The 21,701-nt window shown below is 44.8% G+C and overlaps 1 protein-coding gene across 14 annotated transcripts in view; it reads left to right on the plus strand.

The window, feature by feature from the left end:
* Positions 1-21,701, plus strand: part of plekha5 (pleckstrin homology domain containing, family A member 5) — a 145,135-nt gene that overhangs the window by 80,699 nt on the left and 42,735 nt on the right. For 12 of the 14 annotated variants that reach the window (XR_004210997.1, XR_004210998.1, XM_031831874.1 and 9 more), the window contains 2 exons: positions 11,556-11,639; positions 18,786-18,935. Coding sequence is in view for 11 of the 14 variants with exons in the window: in XM_031831874.1 (XP_031687734.1) it covers positions 11,556-11,639; positions 18,786-18,935 (234 nt within the window). In the remaining 3 variants the exon portion in view is untranslated. The remainder of the gene's footprint in view (positions 1-11,555; positions 11,640-18,785; positions 18,936-21,701) is intronic. The other 2 variants (XM_031831867.1, XM_031831875.1) reach the window with 1 other exon arrangement.

Here is a 21,701-nt window from a genome sequence, read left to right on the forward strand (position 1 = left end):
GAGCCCTTAGGATGAAATACCTCAGCAGTTTGACTTGTTTGGGTCAGTTTGAGCAGTGCTGTTTTCCTGACTGCATGATTTAATATGTAACTGTGGGTTATTTTCTGCTCTCTGAGGTGAATCTGAGTCCCATATGCTGCTGCAGTACCTACAGTAGCTAGGCTATGGGTTGAGTGTAATCATAATTATCATCTATTCGTATGGATGGGGTATCGCAGACTCTTATTTGCAGATTAGAAAAGGCTAAAGGAGATTGCCATGTATGTTATTTTAAACGCCACCTTGTTGATATGTCATATCTAATCTGGAACCTAGAACCAAATGCTGCATGCTGGTGCACTGGCCAGAATTTAAGTCTGTCATACTGTCACAGGAGACTAGGGATGTAACTAATGTAAAAAAATATATAAAAAAATGTTCTGCCAATTAAAAAAAATATATAGTTTAAACGAAAAAATTACGTGAATTCATAATGAGTATGACCGCTAGGGGGCAATGCAGTTCAATCTACCGGAGTCCTGCCTACCTACCAGACTGCGCTCACCTTACTGCTGCTCTCCACCCACTCAACAACGATGGTATTAATGCCGTTCTAGGTTCTCTTTTGTGTGACTCTCCTCCATGTTCTCAGTTGTCAGTACATGGGACTTCATGGCCCCCTTCCCATCAACGTGAGGGCTCGTTTCAGTGATGTGTAACAGCGTGTTCAAAGATGTCCAACAATCTGTTAAGACCACTAATGGTGTTTGACAACTCGCGCTTTGTACTTGAAGTGCAATCATTGTACAATTTCTCCACCAGGGCGGGTTTTTTTCTCGACATGGCATCTTGTAGTCTGGTTCTAGATATGTCATTAGGGTATTGAAGCCGACATCCTCTACCCCTGACCGACGGGTTGGGTCTCACTGTGCCTCCCTTTCAGCACCTGTACTGCCACTGTAGCTCAATTCCACCTCGCAAACGTTTTGCATTTCATCACCGTCTCATTTTACTTGTCAAAGTACTGCCATACAGGGCTCTGGTCAGAACTAGTGCACTATATAGGGAATAAGTGCCATTTGGGATGCAACCTATATCAAATCAGCTGGTATGTATTCTGTCTGTAAACATTGGCCCTGGACTTGTCACATGACGTACCGTATTATCAGCCCAAGCTCTCACTCTTAACCGAAATCTGACTTTTATTTGCGGGAATTACTTTTTGATTGAGCAACAAATGATATTTGTTCTTGTTCCCCTTCTCAAGACATGAGTTTTAACATGTTGTCGGTGATGTGGAGGGCAGCTAGTGGGAATCATCTTTGTATTAGCTATCTGCCTTAGCGTAGCTCACCCTGGATCTTGTTGTTGTACAGTAGGTGCTCCCTGCTGCTGTAAGTAATAGCCTAGCTGTTTTAGTGCACTTCGTGTTCAGTTCAAATGATACAAGGTGTTTTGTCCCTTGATAAGCTTTTCAGTCAATGGTGGTAGAGTATGGCATTCTCGAGTAACGGCAGTGGGATGTCATTCTTACATCAATGTCTAGTTGTAATTTAATTGAAGTGCTTGTCGGAGTTTTCAGTTACTGACTTGTCTAACAGAAGGCTTCTCTGTGTTGGAGAGACTGTCACCAAACCTCATCACAGCACAGTGGGTTGGCTCATTAACAGATACTTTTGTATATATAGTGTGTGGACACCCCTTCAAATTTGTGGATTTGGCTATTTTAGCCACACCTGTTGCTAAAGGGTAGAGCTGCTGCTTTCAAGGAGCAGGACTCTAACCCGGAAGCGTATAAGAAATGTGCATACCACCCCAACAGATCCACAGATGATGCAATCTCTATTGCACTCCACACTGCCCTTTCACACCTGGACATAAGGAACACCTATGTGAGAATGCTGTTCATTGACTACAGCTCAGCGTTTAACACCATAGTGCCCTCAAAGCTCATCACTAAGCTAAGGACCGTGGGACTAAAGACCTCCCTCTGCAACTGGATCCTGAACTTACTGCCACCCCCAGGTGGTAAGGGTAGGTAACAACACATCCGCCATGCTGATCCTCAACACGGGGGCCCCTCGGGTGCGTGCCCAGTCCCCTCCTGTACTTCCTGTTCACTCATGACTGCACGGCCAGGCACGACTCCAACACCATCATTAAATTTGCCGATGACACAACAGTGGTAGGCCTGATCACTGACAACAACGAGACAGCCGTGTGGTGCCAGGATAGCAACCTCTCCCTCCACGTGATCAAAACAAAGGAGTTGAATGTGGACTACATTAATTGGAGGACCGAGCACGCCCCCATTCTCATTGACAGGGCTGTGGTGGAGCAAGTTGAGAGCTTCAAGTTCCTTGGTGTCCAATTCACCAACAAACTGTCAAGGTCCAAGCACAAAAAGACATTCATGAAGAGGGTACGACAAAATGTATTCCCCCTCAGGAGACTGAAAAGATTTGGCAGGGGTCCTCAGAATTCAAAAGGTTCTACAGCTGCACCATAGAGACCAACTGGTTGCATCACTGTCTGGTATGGCAACTGCTCGGCCTCCGACCGCGGGGCACTACAGAGGGTGGTGCGTGCTGTCCAGTACATAACTGGGGCCAAGCTTCCTTCCATCCAGGACCTCTATACCAGGCGGTGTCAGAGGAGGGCCCTAGAAATTGTCGAAGACTCCAGCCACCCTAGTCATGGACTGTTCTCTATGCTACCGCACGGCAGGCGGTACCGAAGCGCCAAGTCTCGGTCTGAAAGGCTTCTTGACAGCTTCTACCCTCAAGCCATAAGACTCCTGAACATCTAATCAAAGGGCTACTCAGATGCCTCTTTTACGCTGCTGCTGCTTTCTGTCTATGCATGGTCACTTTGACTCTGCCTACATGTTCATATTGCCTCGACTAACTGGTATCCCCACACATATTACCTCAATTGACTCTGTACCGGTACCCCCTTTATATAGCCTCCACATTGACTCTGTACCGGTACCCCCTGTATATAGCCTCCACATTGACTCTGTACCGGTACCCCTTGTATATAGCCTCCACATTGACTCTGTACCGGTACCCCCTGTATATAGCCTCCACATTGACTCTGTACCGGTACCCCCTGTATATAGCCTCCACATTGACTCTTTACCGGTACCCCCTGTATATAGCCTCCACATTGACTCTGTACCGGTACCCCCTGTATATAGCCTCCACATTGACTCTGTACCGGTACCCCCTGTATATAGCCTCCACATTGACTCTGTACCGGTACCCCTTGTATATAGCCTCCACATTGACTCTGTACCGGTACCCCCTGTATATAGCCTCCACATTGACTCTGTACCGGTACCCCCTGTATATAGCCTCCACATTGACTCTTACCGGTACCCCCTGTATAGCCTCCACATGACTCTGTACCGGTACCCCCTGTATATAGCCTCCACATTGACTCTGTACCGGTACCCCCTGTATATAGCCTCCACATTGACTCTGTACCGGTACCCCCTGTATATAGCCTCCACATTGACTCTGTACCGGTACCCCCTGTATATAGCCTCCACATTGACTCTGTACCGGTACCCCCTGTATATAGCCTCCACATTGACTCTGTACCGGTACCCCCTGTATATAGCCTCCACATTGACTCTGTACCGGTACCCCTGTATATAGCCTCCACATTGACTCTGTACCGGTACCCCCTGTATATAGCCTCCACATTGACTCTGTACCGGTACCCCCTGTATATAGCCTCCACTTTGACTCTGTACCGGTACCCCCTGTATATAGCCTCCACATTGACTCTGTACCGGTACCCCCTGTATATAGCCTCCACATTGACTCTGTACCGGTACCCCCTGTATATAGCCTCCACATTGACTCTGTACCGGTACCCCCTGTATATAGCCTCCACATTGACTCTGTACCGGTACCCCCTGTATATAGCCTCCACATTGACTCTGTACCGGTACCCCCTGTATATAGCCTCCACATTGACTCTGTACCAGTACCCCCTGTATATAGCCTCCACATTGACTCTGTACCGGTACCCCCTGTATATAGCCTCCACACTGACTCTGTACCGGTACCCCCTGTATATAGCCTCCACACTGACTCTGTACCGGTACCCCCTGTATATAGCCTCCACACTGACTCTGTACCGGTACCCCCTGTATATAGCCTCCACACTGACTCTGTACCGGTACCCCCTGTATATAGCCTCCACACTGACTCTGTACCGGTACCCCCTGTATATAGCCTCCACACTGACTCTGTACCGGTACCCCCTGTATATAGCCTCCACACTGACTCTGTACCGGTACCCCCTGTATATAGCCTCGCTATTGTTATTTTACTGCTGCCGTTTCATTATTTGCTACTTTATTTTTTAAAATTTTTTTAAACTTCACTTATTTTTCTTAACTTCTCAAAGCGTTGTTGGTTAAGGGCTTGTAAGTAAGCATTTCACTGTAAGGTCTGTTGTATTCGGCGCATGTGACAAATAAGATTTGATTTGAGTTCCACAGTCAGCTTTGGACTCTGGTACAGTGGAAACGCGCTCTCTGGAGTGCTGAATCGCACTTCACCATCTGGTAGTCTGACAGATGAATCTGGGTTTGGTGGATGCAAGGAGAATGCTACATGCCCGAATGCATAGTGCCAACTGTAAAGTTTGGTGGAGGAGGAATAATGGTCTGGGCTGTTTTTCATGGTTCTGGGCTAGGCCCCTTCGTTCCAGTGAAGGGAAATATTAACGCTACAGCATACAATGACATTCTAGATGATTCTGTACTTACAATTTTGTGGCAACAGTTTGGGAAATGCCCTTTCCTGTTTCAGCATGACAATGCCCCCGTGCACAAAGCGTGGTCCATACAGAAATGGTTTGTCGAGATCGGTGTGGAAGAACTTGACTGGTCAGTGCGCTGACCTCAACCCCATTGAACACCATTCAGATTAATTGTAACTCCAACTGTGAGCCAGGCCTAATCGCCCAACGTCAGTGCTCGACCTCATTAATGCTCTTGTGGCTGAATGGAAGCAAGTCCCTGCAGCAATGTTCCAACAACTAGTGGAAAGCCTTCCCAGAAGAGTGGAGACTGTTACAGCAGCGAAGGGGGGACCAACTCCATATTAATGGCCATGATTTTGGATTGAGATGTTTAACGAGCAGGTGTCCACATACTTTTGGACATGTAGTGTACATACTGCCATGGACGATGTCACAATTACACAGAGGAACAGAAGAGAGGATAGCTTTCTGTAGGAGGACTGTTTATTTATAGATCTGCTAACAAGGACGAAAGCAAGGACAATTAAGATGGTGTCCGATTGATGGCAATTAGAAGTGCTTCTTGTTATTGTTTGTTGAATACTGCCAACCAAAGCCAAACTCTACAGTGATGTAGGTGGATTAGTTAGAGGTTGTTTTGTTGTGCGTGTTTGCTGCAGCCTGGGTTGTGTGCAGTGGAGGCCGTATCTGACGTTTTTAAAGAGCTTTTCTCCTCCCTAGGAAAGGTGTACAATACATGTCATGGGTGAGTCCGAGTGCTATTCTGAATGCTGAGAGAGAGAGCAGGATGCAGAGAGAGCGAGAGAATGTTGAATAGAGAGACGCATCGGGCGAGAGGGATAGAGAGAGAGTGCAAGGGAAATGAGGAAGGCCTGTCTCTGTGGCCTTTCTGAAAGGTTACCCAGTGGTGCCAGAGAGAGCAGTGTGAATGGCAGGGGGCTCTACAGGGAGCGGATTAGCAATTGTTGACTGACCCTCAGCCTTTATAATAGCAGAATACTGAGACAAGTGTCTGAATATGGACACATTGTTCTATCCATGCCGGGCCTGTACAGAACCGAACACCGAGATGTATTCACACATTTCAACAAGGTCACATCAGAAGACTTGTCATTCATCCACTGTGGATGAAGACATTTAGAAGGGCCCGGCCATGGCCTGCGTTACAGCCGTTTGACCAAGGCAACGTTTCACTTGGCATTTAGAGCAGAGGGAATCATACAGACGGGAACAAACATGGTCTGACATTTTTAAATGTGTTTTGTAATGTTTCTGACGTCTTATGGATTAGCTGTCATCATAAGATTGATGGGGCTCCTCCTGCTCCTGACACCTTGTTATGTAGGCCCTATGACAGTGTTGTGTATGCCTTATGTACTGTATGATGAAGGGTTCAGCTAAAGTGTCCTCACACAGGGGCTTGTTAGAGGGGTTGGGTTGAATGCGGAAGACACATTTCAGTTGTACAACTGACTAGGTACCCCCCTTTCCCTTTACCCACAACCCACTGGGGCGCTCATCAGAGAGCAGCACGAGTAGCAGACTCCCGCTGGCAACATGCCCTCTTCTCATCCTCCCTTCCTCCTCTCCTCTCCCCCTCATCCTCCCTCATCTTCCACTCACCACCTCCTCCCTTTTTACTGTTTTTGGGTAATTATTTCTTCCACGCTCTTTCTCTGTTTAGAAACTGAGAGAGGGAGAGAGAGGGAGAGATACAGACTATCTGAATATCTTTCTCTTCCTCTCTCTCTCTGTTTTCTCTCCCAATCTCCCTCCATCATCGCTGGTGGCCGGCTTTTGAAAAATTGTTTACAGCCAATTAGGGTGATTTGTAGTGTTGTGCTGCGTGTTAGCGGGCGGCAGGGAGGAATGGAGAGGTTGGACGAAGTGCTTGTTGATTTTCATCAGCGGTTTCCAATAAACAGATTATTTCTCTCGATCCCTCAGAGTCCCTGCTACCAAGCACAATTAGCCTAACACAGAGAAGACTAATCAAAGGCCGTTCCTGGACCTGGGTTGACTTCAGCGTGACGACAAACAACATCCCCATACATCATTTTACTGTGAAGGAAACGTTCTGAAACAGGGCGAGTACCTGTACTTGTACAATACGCGTTTCTACGGTATGCCCTACTGAACACAGGCTGTTTTAGTTTGAAGCCATATGTTATTGGTAGGGCCAGGAGGAGTTCTTTGAGATTAAATGCCCTTGAGTTTTTCCAGATTGCTGTTGGACAGCCAGTTGACAGGTGGTGGAATCCTCTCCGTATGTTCCTTATTGCCTACCTACCTCGACGGTCAAATAGGGGATACTTATATTTTCACTGTGGTTCGAGTGTGAGATAAAAATGTATTTTTTGCATATCTCAATTCCCCCTGAGACACCCTTGGAGAGTGGGGATATTTCACTTAGTCGGCTCGGGGATTCGAACCAGCGACCTTTTCGGTTACTGTCCCAACGATCTTACCTGCTAGGCTACCTGTCGCCCTTACATACCTTCCTAGAGCTGCAACAGACCATAGCCACCGGAGTAGAAACGATTTCAGAAGAAAGCGGCGACGTACTGCTTTGGCATAAAACACTGCTCTCCGATTTATTTCCCCGTCTGTTTACAATTCAGCTCCTGTCCTTGTACTCAACGTTGCTTACATGTTAAAGAGAATAGATCATCCTCTTTCTGGGGAGTAACAGAAAAGCTATTCAATAGAATTCACTACTTCATACCCTTTTATTGTTTCACCTTGCAATCGTCAGAAAATGAGTAAAACATACCTTCACTGTAGATAATCAGTTATGTGAAGAGGACACAAAGGTACCCTTAAGACTTAAGTAATGGCTGTAATTCAAGGTGACCGTCATCTCTCTCTGCCTCAGCCTGTAGAAAATACTGGTACTACAGTACTGTAGTACCAGTCAAAAGTTTGGACACACCTACTCATTTAACACAAATCAAAATATATTTTAGATGCTTCAAAGTAGCCACCCTATGCATTGATGACAGCTTTGCACACTCTTGGAATTCTCTCAACCAGCTTCACCTGGAATGCTTTTCCAACAGTCTTGAAGGAGTTCCCACATGCTGAGCACTTGTTGGCTGCTTTTCCTTCACTCTGCGGTCCAACTCACCCCAAACCATCTCAATTGTGTTGAGGTCAGGTGATTGTGGAGGCCAGGTCATTTGATGCAGTACTCCTTCTTGGTCAAGTAGCCCTTATACAGCCTGGAGGTGTGTTGGGTCATTGTCCTGTTGAAAAACAAATGATTGTCCCACTAAGCCCAAACCAGATGAGGGTGGTTAGTGTTGGGCCAGTAACTGAAAGGTTACTAGATCGAATTCCCTAGCTGACAAGGTAAACATCTGTCGTTCTGCCCCTGAACAAGGCAGTTCACTGAACACTGTTCTTAAGCTGTCATTGTAAATAAGAATTTGTTCTTAACTGGCTTGCCTAGTAAAATTACATTTTTTTTTTTTTGTTGCCCAAACCAGATGGGATGATGTATTGCTGCAGAATGCTGTGGTAGCTATGCTTGTGAAGTGTGCCTTGAATTATAAATAAATCAGTGACAGTGTCAGTTGGAACCGAGCTTGCGGAGATCATCCATTCACCTACTTTGTGTCTCAAAGACACAGCGGTTGGAATCAAATATCTGACCGGACAGATTTCCACAGATTTCCACTGGTCTAATGTCCATTGCTCGTGTTTCTTGGCCCAAGCAAATCTCTTCTTCTTATTGGTGTCCTTTGGTAGTGGTTTCTTTGCAGCAATTCGACCATGATGGCCTGATTCACACAGTCTCCTCTGATCAGTTGATGTTGAGGTGTGTCTGTTACTTGAACTCTGTGAAGCATTTATTTGGCCTGCAATTTCTGAGGCTGGTAACTCTAATGAACTTATCCTCTGCAGCAGAAGTTACTCTGGTTCTTCCTTTCCTGTGGTGGTCCTCATGAGACAGTTTCATCATTGCGCTTGATGGTTTTTGCGACTGCACTTGAAGAAACTTTCAAAGTTCTTGAAATGTTCACTATTGACTGACCTTCATGTCTTAAGGTAATGATGGTCTGTCGTTTCTCTTGGCTTATTGGAGCTGTTCTTGCCATTAATATGGAATTGGTCTTTTACCAAATAGGGTAAAAAATCTTCTGTATACCACCCAACTGATTGGCTCAAACGCATTATGAAGGAAAGAAATTCCTCAAATAAACTTTTAGCAAGGCACACCTGTTAATTGAAATGCATTCCAGGTGACAACCTCATGAAGCTGGTTGAGAGAATGCCAAGAGTGTGCAAAGCTGTCATCAAGGCAAAGGGTGGCTATTTGAAGTATCTCAAATACAAAATATGTTTTGATTTGTTTAACACTTTTTTGGTTAATACATGATTCCATATGTGTTATTTTATAGTGTTGATGTCTTCACTATTACTACTATTTTGACTGCCACTGTATGTCCAGGTTTTGGCTCACAGGCTGTGAAGTCTGTTGCTGCTTTGACAAGCCCCAGGTTGTAATTTCATGATATGTTATTACTTTTAGCATGACTGTGCCTGACAGTGAGTGTATATAAGTTGTCCTCAGAGGCTAGAAAGACATTATTACCTTTTCCGTTTAACCAGTGGAAATGAATGTTGCTCTCTGATACTGGAGATCAACGGAGGATGCAGTCACTCGATTCTCTGACTGATGGTCATTGTCAGCCACCCACTTTCATGTCGAAACCAAAGAGAAAGAGGAAAAGCATCTTCCCTCTTTCATTGAGTTTTGTTTATCGTTTCCCACATTGCCATCTTGATTTCTTGTTACTCGCAGTGGGGAAAAAAGGGCCAAGTGGAACCTCTTCTGAGACCCCCCGGTGGTGCCTCCGCAACCTTGACGTACACACACACACTCTCTCTCTCACACACACACACACGTACTTGGGTAATCTCCAGGAAGTGATGAATAAAAGCAGATCCTGTCATGTAGTTGCTTTGAGTGATTGTGCTTTGTGATTCTATGTGACAGATGGGAGACGTGGAGCGCAGTTAATAATAGACCGTACAGGCGACATGTCTCTCTGGCTCAGCTGTGACTGTGTCCTGGATGGCAGGGCTGGGACATCTCCAGCAGGGACACAGTCCAGAGACCAAGCCCACGAACACTGCTGCTTCACTGGGTAGATTAGCCCAGCAGAACCCCTGGCATGGCCTTAGTAGGACACCGATCCGTAGAGAGAGAGGAGCGTTCCATCTGTGACTCCTGCAGGCCAGATTATCCTCTTGCTCCCGTGTTGAGTTAACTGAAGTGTGTTGTATTGTACAAGAGCTACAGCAGGCCCTGCAGCAGTGGAGAATGCCAGTGTGTGAATGTGGTATTGCAGTGGTATTTTCGCAAGTGACAAATGAAACCAGGTGTTTCAGCCACAAGCCTAGCTTACCACAGCCCAGCTGAGACACTTGGTACGCCTGCAGGGATGTCATACAATGTGTGTGTGTGTGTGTGTGTGTGTGTGTGTGTGTCCGAGCCCGCGCTGCTACCTCCCAGACAGAATCAATTGATAAACATACAGTACGCTCTCTCTTTCAGATACCCGTCCATGTCCAGATAAGCCTACAGGGCTGTTGTGCTGTGTGTACAATGTCTCATGACCCTCTCGGGTTAATCCGTCAGACAACCTTATTTTCTGTCTGTACAGTCTGTCCTCCTACCCTCAGTGTGTGTGTGTGTGTGCGTGCATGCATCCGTGTGTGTGTGCTCATCTTTGCGTGCGAGCAGAAAAGAGAGCTCTGTTCTCTTTCGTCTTTATCGGCATTAAGCGTTCCCCTGCCTCTCTACACTCTGCGTGAAAAGCTGCTTGTGTCTTACAGAGGGCCGGCTACAGGGGTCTCTCTCTCTCTGTCTGTGTCTCTCTGTCTGACTGGCTGTGGTGCTGTAATTGTATTTATAGATAAGTCACCGCTTGCTGTGAAACAGCCTGTTAGCTGTGCTCTTGTGATCTAGGGCATATGACTGGAGCGGTTAGGGGCTTCTTGGGAGGGGTAGATCATTTGTATTCTGCAGCAGTGTTGAAGAGCCACGGCTAGGCTGGATAGCGGTTTGTCACGCGAGAGAAGAGAGGATAGTATCAGTGGAAGAACTATGTTAGATGGTGCTGTGTAGAAGAGTGTTTGACCCAGGTCAGAAAACAGATGGGCTGCCATGCTGAAGTTTAGCACCACTCAACACTCAAGGTGTGTAGGCATTGTGTCTGTTGTTCATTGTTATTCAACAGGACATTGTGTAGTGTGGAGAGGGACACTAACCCTCATCTTAATGCTCCTCAATTGGCTGGTTGACAATGGGTCATATGGTTAGTATTGGCTGGTTGACAATGGGTCATATGGTTAGTATTGGCTGGTTGACAATGGGTCATATGGTTAGTATTGGCTGGTTGACAATGGGTCATATGGTTAGTATTGGCTGGTTGACAATGGGTCATATGGGTAGTATTGGCTTAGCATATGCTTGATGATGGGTCGTATGGTTAGTATTGTGTGGAGGAAGATGTTTAACAATGCTGTTATTAATTAAGTTTACTCAATGTATGATTTTGGTGGTCTAATGTGCCCTCTCTCTTCCCCCCTCTCTTTATAATTTATCTCCCTGCCCCCTCTCTCTCTGCCCCCCTCTTTTTATCCTTTCTGTCCCTGCCCCCTCTCTCTCTTCCCCCCTCTTTTTATCCTTTCTGTCCCCCCCCCTCTCTCTCTTCCCCCCTCTTTTTATCCTTTCTCTCCCTGCCCCCCTCTCTCCCCCCACCTCTCTTTCTCTCTCTCTTCAGTCACAATGAGCGGAAGGTGACCTGTAAGCATCCAGTCTCTGGTCTTCCTTCACAAGACAACTGCATCTTTGTCGTCAACGAACAGTAAGTCTCTTCTCTCCCACACCCTGAGCAGTGGGATGACTGGAACATACATGCCAGTGGAATGACATACCCTCAAGTGGACTTGCATGCACACACACTAACCTACAATGCCGGGTTGGTCTCACCCCTGCATCGTGTGTCCATTCTTTATGGCACAAGATGTATGTCACAATGAGAGTTTTTTTAAACAAATCACATTCATATGAAACTTGTCAAACACACAGCTTTGTCCTCCAGTAATGCTTCAGGGCCCACGTTACTATCAGATCATGTCACAGTATATTACATATTAAATGATGTACTAAATTGGTTGTGTGGTGATAACGTAAATGAGATGTATTCAGTAGTTGAGCATGTATTCACAATAGCATATATTCACAGGTTGAGCTTTTATGCCATTGTGAATTGACTGAGACGCTGTGAGAAGAGTGGCTTTTATGGACTAGATAGTGCATTGTGCTCCTGAAGGTGTTGAGGAGTCTGATGTCGGACTTCTTCTAAATAGACGTTATGAGATCACAGGGCAATGTGAGTTTGGTTTGGGTTTAACTGCTTGTCGTTCAGCGAGACCAGAGACTTTTGAAATGGAAGGCAGCATTTGCTACTTCACCATTCACCTTCCCTGTCTTCGGCTCCACTTAATCTGAAGGAAAACGGGAGTGTGTTTGGTTCAACTGTGCCGCGGCTACAGCTGCAGAACTCTTGGAGAGGATTTGGAAATGGAAGGCAGCGTTGCTACCTCGCCAATCTTTCCTGCCGAGTTCTGATAAGGGCTCTCAGACAAAACACGTTCCAAAACACCCACGGTGGAGAGAGGATGGAGGGAGGAGAAGCCAGTGAAGAGGAGTGTTGGAGTAGAGAGGTGTGTGTGTGTGTGTGTGTGTGTGTGTGTGTGTGTGTGTGTGAAGATCTGAGTTCAGGCTCAAAGGCCTGTCAGAGCTGTCCAGACATTCTCAACCTGAACCGACAGTGTTACCCAACGCACCCTGCTCTCTCTTCTCCCCCTGCAAGCTGTCCTCCAGCAAAGTCAATACCGGTTGCCTTTTGTAGCTTGCTGTGTGTGTGCGGGCATGTACGTGCGTGTGTGGAGAAGCCAGAGTTGTTTACTCTAGCCTTCCAAACAGACAGAGAATGGTGTCTCTCCGGAATGAACTGACCTGCAGGTAGCTAAGTCTTAGGTAGCTAACCAGAGTCTGCACGATATACAATTTGGTCGTACTGAAACAAGATGTTGTTCATCTATTTTTTTTTCTTCTTATTGACTAAATATTGTTTTTGTAAGACCACCAACCACCACCGTAGTGATAGTGGAGAATGGAGTGTGACGGGGAGAGATAGTGACTCGTGCACACAGAGACAGACGTACACAGAGACACACACACACACACACACACACCCACACACACACACACACAGATAGATGGAGAAATTCCTTAAGCTTGGCAGCCATTTCCTCACTTTACCTCAAAAAACAAGGAAATTAGGCAATTATATGGTCCGTCTCAGATGCAGTCATGACCACGTTTGAATCCTATTTTCCTGGATGGAACATTAGGTTGTTATGGAGATTTGTAGTCTGTTCCTTCCTTCCTGGCTGTGCCGTTGAGTGACAACCCCCCCTCCACTCTGCTCTGCACCCCGTCCCAATTATCCCCTCCATCACATTCTCCTCCTCACACCTGGATTCAAATACCATTTGAAATCTTTCTAATGTTTTAGCTTTTGCCTTAGCCTAACTGGAGTGCCAAGTGAAAATGGTTTGATCTTTTGTGAGCATTCCATTGGTTCCATTTCGGCAGGCAAGCTCAATCAAGCCCATCTAAAGTATTTAACATTTTTTTTTCAAATACTATTTGAACCCAGGTCTGCTCTTTTTATTAGCACCGCACTGAGGTGTCTGAGGAGAATATGCAAATATTCTCCTCAGTGTGTTAACTGTTAATTGGAAGTGAGGCGAGAAAGTCAAATATAACAGATTGAGGTGTGTTGGTGACAGACAAAAAGGTTTGTGTGAAAGAAGGTCACCTCCGATCACGAGAAGGAAAATAGAAAGAGGCTATTACATCAGTCATATCAAGGAAATTGAACTTGTGTAAAATGTTTCTTTCATCTCAAACACCAACTCGACACCACCACCTTCATTAGGGTTCTTGGGCTGACTAAGTCTTGACTGCCGGAATGTGTTGGTTTTTCATAATGAAGACGCACTTTCTATTCAACTCCTTGTAGGTTGTGAGAATGACACGGCAGAATACTTGAAACAACAGAAAGCAAATGATGTGTTCGTTCCTCCCAGTGGAAAAACGCAGCTTCACATCCTGATTATCCAGCGAGCGTCGGCCTATCCGTGAGCGGACAACAAAGCAATGTTAATTGGCTGGTCTTGTCACTCAGTCTCTCTCTCTCTCTGTCTGTCTGAAGACTGTATTATCAATCAATCAAACTTCATTTATGTGGCACTTTTCTCACAGCAAATGCATTTCAAGGTGCTTAACCAATAAAATATCAGAAAGGTGAGAAGCGATAACATACAGCATTTCTATGCAAATGTAAAATCAAGATGGTAAAAACAATAGTAAATTAACAGTGGATATGAGAGACTAATGCAGCGATTAAATAAAAGGTGATAAAATAACTCATATACTGTATATAGAAGGGGATAAAATAGAGTGTAACATCCTCTGCTTTATGACCATCACTGCATTTTGAAAGAAGTGTGTTCGCAGAACGTTCCTCGAACTGAACTGCTGTCCCCGAATCCTGGTCGACACTATCACCGTTCTCCCTGGTGATTGACACGTCAAAACTCCTTTCACAAAACTCTAGTATAAGCATCTTTGTACATCTCTGAAAAGTTTTCGAAGCGAATAGGGGATAAAAAGTCATCTACTTGAGATGTCACCTCTCCCTCACACACCTCCACCTTCCCTACAGGCGTAATAGCGGGTGTAACGTGGATTAATGGTGTTCTGAAGGAAGCACTCCTCATTGATAACCGGCTGACACTTCTTCAACCCACACATCCTCTCTCTCCCCATCTACCTCTCTCTCCATCTCTTTCCACATGTCGCCCACATTCCCCCTCTGCCTCTCCGACTCACCCATACACCTCCACCTTTCTTCTCTCCCTCTTTCACTCTCCTCCCTGTGCGTCGTCTCACCCTTTTGTCCCTCCCACACACACGCTCCCTCTCTCTCCAACTTTCTTCTCTCTCCCGCTCTCTCTCTTTCTCAATAGGATCAGTGCTCCTGGTCCAGCCAGACCCTGTAATGATTTAGTTGCAGTGTGAAAAACCTCTGCTTTAATCTCTTTAGACCTCGGGCACAAACCACTGAGCTCCACTTTATAGTGCAGAAATTTCACTTAGCGTTGTGTGTGGGCCTAAATATCCAGACAAAACAAAGTATACAAAAGTTAACTTCTTGGCTCGTTAGTTTGTACCCTTTCACCATTTTTCATATTTATTGTAATATTTTCAAGTTTCCTATATTTTCCCCAGCGTTGATGTCTTCCTCTTTAAAGCGTCTTAAAGTGGCAATATGTCACTTTTTGGGCGACCTGTCCAAATTCACATAGAAATGTGAGTTATAGAGCTATCGTTCTACTTGAAAGAAAGTTTAAGAAGCAGTAGATTTGTTTTATGTGCGCTATTTCTGTGCTTCTCATTCTTAAGTTTTGTATTCGTCTTTTACTTTCAGTTTTGTACACCAGCTTCAAACCACTGAAACAACAATATTTTTGTTTATGGAAAATATATTACACTATACTAGCTTATTAGTTTTAGCAACCAGGAAATGGAGGAACGATTTCTGCATATACACTTTTAATGGCCTTGTTTCTTCTTTGTTTCTGCTGCTTTTTGTTCTATGTTGCTCTCTCTATATGCTACGTCTTGCTTGTCCTATGTTGCTCTCTCTGTATGCTACGTCTTGCTTGTCCTATGTTGCTCTCTCTATATGCTACGTCTTGCTTGTCCTATGTTGCTCTCTCTGTATGCTACGTCTTGCTTGTCCTATGTTGCTCTCTGTCTGCTACGTCTTGCTTGTCCTATGTTGCTCTGTCTGTATGCTACGTCTTGCTTGTCCTATGTTGCTCTCTCTATATGCTACGTCTTGCTTGTCCTATGTTGCTCTGTCTGTATGCTACGTCTTGCTTGTCCTATGTTGCTCTCTCTGTATGCTACGTCTTGCTTGTCCTATGTTGCTCTGTCTGTATGCTACGTCTTGCTTGTCCTATGTTGCTCTCTCTATATGCTACGTCTTGCTTGTCCTATGTTGCTCTGTCTGTATGCTACGTCTTGCTTGTCCTATGTTGCTCTGTCTGTATGCTATGTCTTGCTTGTCCTATGTTGCTCTGTCTGTATGCTACGTCTTGCTTGTCCTATGTTGCTCTGTCTGTATGCTACGTCTTGCTTGTCCTATGTTGCTCTGTCTGTATGCTACGTCTTGCTTGTCCTATGTTGCTCTGCGTGTGCTCACTGCTCAATGATTGTCTATATTGTAATTGTTTTTAATAACCTGCCCAGGGACTGCGGTTGAAAATTAGCCGGCTGACTAAAACCCGACACTTTTACTGAAACGTTGATTAATGTGCACTGTCCCTGTAAAAAAAATAACTCAACTCAACATAACTTATTCAGCACTCAGAATTAGATTTCAAATGTCCTCCACCTCTGCAATGACCCTTGGCCTAAAGGAGAGGCCTTGCTCTCATCTATTAAAGCAACATGTACAGTGTCTTCAGAAACTGTTCACACCCCTTGGCTTTTCTACATTTTGTTGTGTTACAGCCTGAATTTAAAATGGATTACATTTCAGATTTGTCGTCAGTGGCCTACACACAATAACCCATAATGTCAAAGTGAAATGATGTTTACAAATGAAACGCTGAGATGTCTTGAGCCAGTAAGTATTCAACTCCTTGGTTTAAAGGGAAGCCTAAATAAGTTAAGTAGTAAAAATGTGCTTAACAAGTCACATAAGTTGCATACACTATAATAGTGTGTAACATGATTTTGTATGACTACCTCATCTCTGTACCCCACACATACAATTATATGTAAGGTCCCTCAGTCGAGCAGATTCAACCACAAAGACCAGGGAGGTTTTCCAATGCCTCGCAAAGAAGGGCACCTATTGGTAGATTCTATTGGTAGATTTAAAAAGCAGACTTTGAATATCCACTTGAGCCTGGTGAAGTTATTAATTATACTTGAATGGTGTATCAATACACCCATTCACTACAATGATACAAGCTTCCTTCCTAATTCAGTTGCCAGAGAGGAAGGAAACCGCTCAGTAATTTCACAATGAGGCCAATGGTAACTTTAAAACAGTAACAGATTTTAATGGCTGTGATAGAAAACTGGATGGATCAACAACATTGTAGTTACTTTACAATACTAACCTAATTGACAGAGTGAAAGAAGGAAGTCTGTACAGAATACAAATATTCCAAAACATGCATCTTGTTTACAACAAGGCACTAAAGTAATACTGCAAAAAATGTGGCAAAGCAATTAACTTTTTCCCTGAATACAAACTGTTATGTTTGGGACAAATCCAATACAACACATTACTGAGTACCACTCTCCATATTTCCAAGCATAGTGGAGGCTGCATCATGTTATGGGTATGCTTGTTATCGTTAAGGACTAGGGAGTTTTTCAGAATAAAAAAGAAACAGAATTGAGCTAAGCACAGGCAAAATGTTTTCCACCAGCCACTGGGACATGAACCTTTCAGCAAGACAATAACCTAAAACACAGGGCCAAATCTACACTGGAGTTGCTTACCAAGAAGACAATGAATGTTCCTGAGTGGCCGAGTTAGTTTTTACCTAAGTCTACTTGAATATCTATGGCAAGACCTGAAAATGGTTTCTAGCGGTGATCATAAACTAATTTAATAATTGTGGAATAAGTCAAGGGGTATGAATACTTTCTGAAGGCACTGTTCTACATTCCTCTTTTCACTCTCCACTTTCTCGCTCTTCCCTCTTCTCTTCCCTCTTTCTTCTCTTTGCTTCATTCCTGTCCATCATCCTTTCTTGCCTCCCCCTTACTTCTCCCCTATCTTCCCCCTCTGAAGTATATGAATTCATTCACAGAGAATGTTTAACCTTGCCACATTTCAATGCTAGACCAAACTGCAGTTAGGTTTGAGGGGAGGAAGGGACTGGACAGCAATCAGCTAGTTTTACTCTGGAGGGAAACTGCTATTGATATCACAGCACATAAGCTGCATGTTAAAGGAAGATGGCAGCTTGGGTTGGTATTAAACTGATGATGGTGTTGCCATCAGAGCTGTTGATATGAACCCTGTCTTGCTTCAAGACGAGATGAGTAAGGACCACTGTATTTGGTGCTAGATGGGAGTCGGCTTTCTGATGTGCAAATCTCCAGAATACTAGATGTGATAACCTCATGAGCCACATTCAGTATGTATTAACTGTAAGTGGCTTTGGGTAAAAGCATCTGCAAAATTACCATATTATGATGGTATATTTGAATGCTGCCCGGCGTCCAGCTGTGCGCAAGCAAGGGAAGAAGCCCTAAAGCAAGGGGCTATGCAGGGGGCAGCCTTCATATGGCGCAGGGAGAGAGAGACTGGTGGTAGAGAGTAGGAAGTAGGCAAGAAGGGACTGTCTTCCCAACAAACCCATCCCCTTAATTACAGTACAGAACTGCCAGTAGCCTAGAGGGAGACAGTCAATTAGCGGTAGGTAATGGGCTTATGTAACGGAAGCAGGCAGTGGTCCTCTGTAGTTCAGTTGGTAGAGCACGTTGCTTGCAACACCAGGATAGTGGGTTCGATTCCCAGGACCACCCGTACATAAAACAGTGTATGCATGACTAAGTTGCGTTGGATAAAAGTGTCTGCTAAATGGCATAAATTAATGCAATTGTAATGTTCTCTTCACAATGGATATTCAATGAAAAGCATTTACAGAATGTGTGGCCTAAGCACATCCCTGAAGACTACAATTATAATTTAATTTAAGTTTGATGTGAATGTTTGTTTATTTGTTAAATGTCATGATTACATATAATTAGTTTATCATGTGTTTGGTATTTTCAGGTTAGATTGTTTGATATTATTCTTTTAATTCAGTTAATTTTGTTTCCTTCCCTTTTTGTTTTCTAGCGTGACTTCTGCAAAGCTTGTCCACCCCGTTACAGATCCTGGTACGGCCAACCCTGTTACGGCCAACCCTGTTACGGCCAACCCTGTTACGGCCAACCCTGTTACGGCCAACCCGGTTACAGACCCTATTACAGACCCTGTATCAAACAGGTAATATAGTATACGTAGCTATGGGCTGGATGGATGCTTTGCTCTACCTAGCCTCTTCATCTGTTTCTTTGGAAGTCCTGCCTCCGTCTCTCTCATTAAGTCAGTCCTACCACTAACCGTATGCAGCATCTGCCGTGTGTTGGATTGCCTGAAATCCTGCTCTGCATTGCTAATGCTAAGACATGCACGGTTTATTTGTGCCATCCGATTTGTCTAAGTATATTTAATAGATAAAATGAAGCTTAGCTCCCATCATGAAACTACTATAGCTTGTGTATGTGTGTGATCGCAACGGGTAAAATACATTCAGTCTCCAAGCCTGAATCAAATTATATAATTGTTCCTCGCAATGGGGTCTACTATTTACCTCTGTCCATTTTGATTCTCCAGACAGAAACTAGTATTAGAAAGGAAACCAATGCTTTTTGAGCCCAGGTCTTTCGGACAGTAACTAACTGCTCCAGTATCTCACAACACAACCACGTCACAACTACAATGCAGCTTTAAGAAATACTTATTGTGCTTCACTTCTAAGGCATGTTCTGTAACCTTTATCTTCCTCTTCCTCTCTCATCCTCCCTGCTGACATACTAACACACACAGGGGCCATTGATCATGAGGAAGAGGTGTGATCTGGGAGGATCTAGGAGCCTGGCTGTGTGGGTCGACAGCACTTCTCAGAGAGGTCATACACCAGTTTACTGCTCGGGATTTCTGCCAGCAGCGGCAACAGAGGGAGTGTGGGAGGGGGAAGGTGGAGCCATACAGATGTCGGGAGAGAGAGGGTGAAAAAGAGAAGCATTATTTGGGCGAGAGAGGAACAAAGATCTATAGAAAGGGAGAAAAGAGAGAGAGAAAAGTGACCGTGAATGGCCTATAGAAAGACTGTATGATCTAAGCACGATTTGCATGAGTCACTCTTCAGTTCTATTGATGATGTCATCGGGACTGATGTCATCCATTGCCCCGCAATTCACAGACCTATTCACTGGACCTGCCTCCCTGCACCTGGAAATGCCTGAAATGCGCACACACACAATTTAATGCTGGGAAGCCTTGATTGGAGACAAGCGTTGGAGTTGGAGACTTTTCAGCCTCAGCTGAGAGGAGTGTCATTTAATATCTGTTAATATCACTCATTCCCTCAATCTCTCTCAAATGCTTGAATTAACTCGTGATAATTTGTGTGGCTTGGACGGTCACGCGCGGTTCACCAGCCCACAGCAACATAATTTGACAAGCATTTAGGGAACGTAAAGCCACAATGGAGGTTGATCCAGTGAAATGGGCTGCGAAGACAATTATCCACTTTGAAGATTATAACGTCTATATATCTATCTAGCAATTCACTATAAATAGGTTTTTAATGTTGATATACATTGGGTGGACAAAACATTAGGAACGCCTGCTCTTTCCATGACCATAGACTGACCAGGGGAGGAGACGGGTTAAAGAAGGATTTTTAAGCCTTGAGACAGTTTAGACATGTGTAGTGTATGTATACCATTCAGAGCGTGAATGGGCAATGCGAAAGGGGGTGCAGTGTTAGGAAGGTGTTCCTAATGTTTTGTACACTCGGTGTATTGTTAAGAATGTCTGTGTCATTGTGTGTAAGTGAACAAGCAGTCATTGCTATCATATTTGGGGCCTGGCCTTTGTGTTTTTGCACACCAAGCTGAACCGATGTGTGTCTGTGAAGTAACCTTGCCCCTACCTTCACATGTCTAAGTCACATTGACATACCTGTCATAACAATCCTGTTATAACCTCCTGCCCTGTCTGACCAGTCCTGCAACGTCCCTGCATGCAAGCGTCATACACATGATCCAATCACATCACAGGCTCTGTGACGGACAAACAGGCTGACCTGTTTATATGGCGGGTTGGAGAGGAGAAGTGACGATTACAGTAGAGGAGGGAAATGGGGTTAGCGGAAATGTAGGATAATATTTGTCATACTTTAGGGGATGATAGCTGGCAGGAGAGGAGGGGAGAGGACGGACAAGTGGATCTTCATACCTTATCTGTTACCAGAGCTGAAATCAGAGGTGTACACTCATGTACAGGGTGTTTGTTCCTGTGAGGTGGGGACCTAAAAACCCAGCTTTATTATCTCCCAGACAGACCGATACAGATATTCTCTCTACCCCCCTCCACGCTCCAGATACTGTCATTTACCCACACAGTCACATCAGCACTCCCCTTGGAACCACAGAATATAGGCCACTGCTCAGAGACAATACTGATCTGAATACAACTCTAGATGTAGCCACTCTGCAAATAGGAGGATTTATAGGCGAGTTTAGCTTATTTTTTTGCTACCATTGTTATAAGCGTTAAAGCCTTTGGTGCTGGGTAGTTTAGCCTAGGGGACCTTGAACTTTGCTGGATTTGGATTGGTGGGCGATTTAGTTTTGTCAGGCAAGGTTGGCAGGCGATTTAAAGTGGTCTGACTTGGAGGAATATATCAGAGGTGACACAGTGAGTAACTGGTTTGATTTATGGGGCCTTGCCTCTCTCTTTTTTATTTTTTTGCATCTCTCTTCCTCTTGCTCTCTCTCTCTCTCTCCTCTTTCTCTAACGGCAGGGTTTGGCTCTAACAGAGACGGGCTCTCATTGTGGTTGCAGTTTAAACTGGCGAACCGATAGAGCTAGACAGACTGGCCGGCAGGCAGCTCATTCGCAGAGCAATCAGTGTCACACACAGCTGCACCGCACCGCCTCTTAACCCGCCCATTAATCCCACAGGTTGAAGTTGAGTCCGAG

This window comes from Oncorhynchus kisutch, linkage group LG9, assembly GCF_002021735.2.
Source record: "Oncorhynchus kisutch isolate 150728-3 linkage group LG9, Okis_V2, whole genome shotgun sequence".
Lineage (NCBI taxonomy): Eukaryota > Metazoa > Chordata > Actinopteri > Salmoniformes > Salmonidae > Oncorhynchus > Oncorhynchus kisutch.